Below are 5,124 nucleotides of genomic sequence, written 5' to 3' on the forward strand. Positions count from 1 at the left end.
ATAAAGGGAAGCATCTCTTGTACTTGGTGAAAGGTGCTGCTTATGCTCATACACTTTACGATTTTGATCGGTACATGGATGAGATAAGGAGTGCAAACCCGGAACTTCCAACCTACTTGGAGAATGCCGACGTGAACCTATGGTCAAGGGTTCATTGTCAGGGAGACCGGTACAACATAAAATCTAGCAACATCGCTGAATCTATTAATTCCGCACTGAAGCGAGCTAGAGGATTTCCGATTCATTTCCTGTTGGAGTTCATAAGGGATAAGCTATCAAGGTGGGGATGATGCTTTGAGTTTCACAACTCAACATAGTCGGTGGGTTGAATACTTGCTTGTTGTTCGATCGGAGATAGCGGATACAATGTCTGTCCAACAAATTGATGGATGGCAATTCTTTGTGCAAGGTGGCAAAAAGGACTGTGTTGTTGATTTCGAACATCGAAAGTGTGATTGTGGTATCTATGGTGTCGAGAAGATACTTTGCTCTCATGCTATAGCAGCTGGATCATATGCTGGTTTGCATATCTCCACACTTGTTTGCCCGGTCTACTCAAAAGATACTTTGTTTGCAGGATACTCAGAGAATAACTATCCTTGTGCTGGACAACAAGTTGAGGCACACACATGCTTTCCTCCGGAAGTAAAGCGTGGTCCGGGGCGACAAAAGAAATCAAGATGCCAATCTTGGTTGGAGCTATCTAGGATGAGAGGACGCACACCCCGGAAGCAACACATGGTTTATAGGTGCTCGGTCTGCAAAAAAACTGGCCATACGTGTCCACATTGTAAGAACTGACGTGGCCGACCTTCTCGTAAGTCATCCAGAAGACTTAACTTCTGGACGACCTTCTGGTTAGTCGTCCAGATGACTTAACTTCTAGAAAACCTTCTAGTAAGTCGTCCAGAAGACTTAACTCCTGGACGACCTTCTGATTAGTCGTTCAGAAGACTATCTATCTGCGTATCTTTTATGAACTTCTCTGTATTGCAATCTATCTACAACGGTAACTCTCTCATATGTGTATGGCTCCAGTGTGTGTTTGACACATTCTTAGTCGGATCCAGCGCACTCAACGAGCAGATAAGGGACCATGTTGACAAAAGGCTCCATGATCACATCGAGGTCTGCAGCTCTAATATGTGTTAAAATGTTGTCTCAGACGACTATGTTCCTCTTAGGGATCGATATCCAAATAGCAATCCAATGCTCGTTCATGAAGTTCACTGGCGCATAAATATCATCCTCATCCAACCCCCAAACCTTCATAGATTGGCAAAATGATGGTACAATGCCTGCGTGATAATTCCACGCCCCACCAGGGAGTCTTCTTCCTAAGCCGTTGATGTCGCCCTCGTCGCTCTTAAATTTCGGGTAATGGTGGGACCACTGATGAGAAAATACATGATCAAGAAGGCACAGTCTCTCACTCCTTAAATGATGTGGATTATCTTGGTACCGTTGCCTCAGTACATTAATAAAAGCATCCATATGCTGCATATAAAACAATACAGGTAAGAGATACTGTTAAGTCTTCGAGAGTCTTATGTTAAGTCTTCTAACCAGACGACTTAAGCGTAAGTCGTCTGATAAGTCTTCTCTAGAAGATTTAACAGAAGACTAATTGGTAAGTCGTCTGTTAAGTCTTCTAGAGAAGACATAATTACTGGCAAGGGGGAAACTAGAAGACATAGCAGGAGACTTACACCGTCGTTCAACCATTCTAAGGGGGTTCGGAGGGTGAAATAAAACCGACTTGGACATCTACGTGGTTTTTTGGCCATAGGTGTTTTAAAATAACTGCAAACACAAAACATAGATAAGCAGGATATTTTTGTATAATAAAAGAAGCTATTATGGGACATTCTCACTTACGGATCAAGTTTCACCCAGTCAGTGAGCACCTTCGACATCTTCTTGTCAAAGGGTGCAAAAGGATCATAGCCTTGGCCAACCCTTTTGTTTGGAATGATCACTTTGACAGTGTTGTTTCCCTTAAAAGGAGTTTGCTGTGAGGCAGCAAGTTTCCTTGCTCGCTCACTCTTTCCACGGACATGTACCATAGCAGCATTCCTCTTTATCTGCCTTCTCTGTAAATCTGAATCAGTGGGTACTTCTTTGTCCAATACAAGAAGGCTAGGTTCACCACTCTGTTCTGGAGGTTTCTCCTCGGGCTCATTTGCTATCACAAGACTCAGGTCTTTCGAGGAACTCGGTTCCTGGGGGTCATTTTGTCCTGCTTTCGCCCCATTCACACTTTCACTCTGCAATTTCGATGTACAAAATGTGTATAAAATATTAACCAAATATCCAAATCACACATCAAAAAATATCCATACATAAGCAATGATCAAAGCACACTAGAAACAAACACACATGTTCCGACATACAATGATTCGTCCAAGCACACACAAGAAACAAAGCACATCATTCCTTAGACCTAACACTTTGCCTAGTCAATCTCTTCTCTGTGATTTTGGGAGAGGTTTTGGTACTAACCCCGGGTTCGTGCCCATGCTTTTTCGGATTTGAAGTTTTGATTTGAAGTTCATTAGATGCAGTCCCTTTTTTTGTGATTCCCACCTTCTTCCCACAGCTTCCATCCTATCCCCCAGCAACTTGATCTCCTTCACGCACATCCCAAACCCATCTCTCATGACATCAGCTATGTCCTTGAAGCTTTTTTCAGTCTGCTCCTTGGTCATCCCACCAATAGACGTAGAAGCTTCTGACTTTGAAAACCCTGCATAAGGCACTTTACTAGCCTCAACAGAAGCCTCTTTACGAGCTTTCTTCCGAGGTCTTGTACTTTCTTCCTTCACACCACTCTCTGTCTCCGCTGCACTCACTTCCTTCTTCACTCTCGGGTTTAGTACCGGTGACTTCCCAGCAATCCATGGTCCACTTCCAATTAGCTTTCGCATTAAACATGACTTTAATTATGTTCTCCGCGGCCAGGTCCTCCACATTAAAGTCCCATCGTGGAAACATCTCAGCATAGTCCTTGTGGACGAAGTTGATCACGCTAGTCTGCAAAAATAAAAGATATCAACTCAGATAACAAAGACTGAAATCATCCAGAAAAGACTTCACAGAAGACTTCAAAGTAAGTCGTCTGGTAAGTCTTCCAGAGAAGACTTCGCAGAAGACTTAAAGAAAAGTCGCCCAGACGACATAACTTTAAGTCTTCTGCGCGGTCTTCTCTGGAAAACTTACCAGACATACCTGTTTGCTAATGGCCTCTTTAAAAAATCTGCGTCCTTTGCCACCATTGTAAGCCAGCAACAGCGGAGGCAGTCTGTCTGGTAAGGGGTGCCCAAAATTAGCACCAAATTCTGGCAGAGCAAAGTACGCCCACACCTGGAGAACTTGACCAAACCCATTAACAGTGAATGAATTTGAATCCAAATTTACACCCTTCATAGACTCCATCAGCACCTTAAACACCACTCTCCCCCAAGGATAATTCTCAAATCTTTCTAAATCCATCACTAGCCTTGCAAGACTAGCCCGTGTAGCGGTTGAGTACTTTCTCCCTTCAATGAATCCAGTGAAGATGGCAAGGTAACCGAGAGCCGCATGCGATCTTCCCGAGACCACTCCTCGCATCTTCCAAATGCTGCTTTTATATGCTCAGTAGTTGGCCCAGGATCGACATCAACACCCAACATCTCCCAGAAAGCAACCATTTCCTTCGTAACCTCAACCCTTGAATTTTCCAGGTCCTCGATGTAATCGCAGTTCAGACCAGTGAGGTGCTCAAACTCCCACAGTGAAAACCTCACCGGTTGTGGACCAACGAGACTCCAGAGCTCAAACTTCTTCTTGATGTTAAGCTGGAAACTGAGCATATAATGAACCAGCCTTGAAGCCCAACCAAAATTCAGTTCCTTGAACTTGATGAACATTCCCAACTTCAACTCTTCAGCTCCTCATATTCGTCAGCGTTTAAAGCTCGCCGTAGTGCAGTAAATAGCTTCGAGTCATCAGTGTGATAAGAAATGCTCTTCAGTGCAGGGGGCTCTTCCCCTAATGTATACATCCGCTGCGGAAGTGCTGGTAAATCCATTTTCCGGCCTGCAAAACAATCAAAAACAAGTATCTCAAACACATAACAAGCGCACTATTCTAAATACAAATACTGGAAGACTTGCATGTAAATTTTAGTGAGAAGACTACTGAGACGGCTTCCAGGAAGTCTTCTACGAAGTCTTACACTCTGGAAGACTTCCAAGAAGTCTTCTACGAAGTCTTACACTCTGGACGACTTCCAACGACGACTTAGGTCGTCTGGAAGTCTACTTAGGTCGTCTGGAAGACTTCCAAGAAGTCTTCTACGAAGTCTTACACTCTGGAAGACTTCCAGGAAGTCTTCTACGAAGTCTTACACTATGGAAGACTTACAGGAAGTCATCTGAGTAGTCTTTATGAATAAATAAAAAAACTGTTTCTTTAAAAGATGGATGACTTACAGTCGGAGAAGATAAGGTCTCCAACGACACCAGCGCTTACAGATCTGCAAAAATCGACGGAAAAAGAAGAATCAAGACTACAATTTTTAGGGTTTTACGGCGGCTAAACGCCTTAAGACGAGAAATAACTTACCGGCGGCGGGGTTCAACGAGAAGCGGGTTCAGATCTGAAAAAGGGAAGCGGATGGTCAGTTTAAACTACTAAAAACTCTACGCCATGAAGGAGAAACAAGATTCGTCGTAAGAGGAGAGATTACCGGCGGTGAGAACGATGGAATACGTGAGATTACTGGCGGTGAGAAATCTGAGAAAATAACCGCCTTCGAAATCGCCTCTGGAGAGAAACGGCGCTAGGGTTTTGGAAAGTTGTGAAAAAGTGAAAAAACGGTATTTATATGTCCGGTAAATGATCCGGTTAGGTTTAAAAGTACATTGGTAAAATAAATGATTCGGTCCGGTATGGACGACTTCCCTGTAAGTCGTCCATCTAAAATTATTCACCAGACGACTTCTATGGAAGTCGTCTAGACCCTAAACTTAATTAACTAACTAAACACTTCACAAAATCAAATTAAACTTCAAAAGTGTTTACTATACACAAAAATAAACACGTATAGGTAAAATTTTAATTTTTCAAAAAAACATTCAA

The 5,124-nt window shown here is 43.0% G+C and overlaps 1 protein-coding gene across 1 annotated transcript; it reads right to left on the reverse strand.

Moving 5' to 3' along the window:
- Window positions 1–1,161: 1,161 nt before the first annotated feature.
- On the reverse strand, window positions 1,162–3,492 carry LOC106314438. Its single transcript, XM_013752307.1, has 6 exons — window positions 3,229–3,492; window positions 2,853–3,033; window positions 2,598–2,746; window positions 1,879–2,267; window positions 1,710–1,803; window positions 1,162–1,497 (listed from the first exon to the last, which is right to left on the reverse strand). The coding sequence occupies exons 1-6, from the start codon at window positions 3,490–3,492 to the stop codon at window positions 1,162–1,164; spliced, it is 1,413 nt and encodes a 470-aa protein (XP_013607761.1).
- Between the last annotated feature and the right edge of the window lie 1,632 nt (window positions 3,493–5,124).

The sequence above is a fragment of the Brassica oleracea genome, chromosome C9, assembly GCF_000695525.1.
Source record: "Brassica oleracea var. oleracea cultivar TO1000 chromosome C9, BOL, whole genome shotgun sequence".
Taxonomy (NCBI): Eukaryota; Viridiplantae; Streptophyta; class Magnoliopsida; order Brassicales; family Brassicaceae; genus Brassica; species Brassica oleracea.

Bases quoted from the DNA above. Each gene is read 5' to 3' on its own strand.
- LOC106314438 (XM_013752307.1), bottom strand. From the start codon at position 3,492: ATGGATTTAGAAAGATTTGAGAATTATCCTTGGGGGAGAGTGGTGTTT. The intron at 1,804-1,878 runs GTAAGTGAGAAT...TTGTGTTTGCAG, and splicing joins GACTGGGTGAAACTTGATCC to TTATTTTAAAACACCTATGG. The intron at 1,498-1,709 runs GTAAGTCTCCTG...TTTTATATGCAG, and splicing joins TAGAATGGTTGAACGACGGT to CATATGGATGCTTTTATTAA.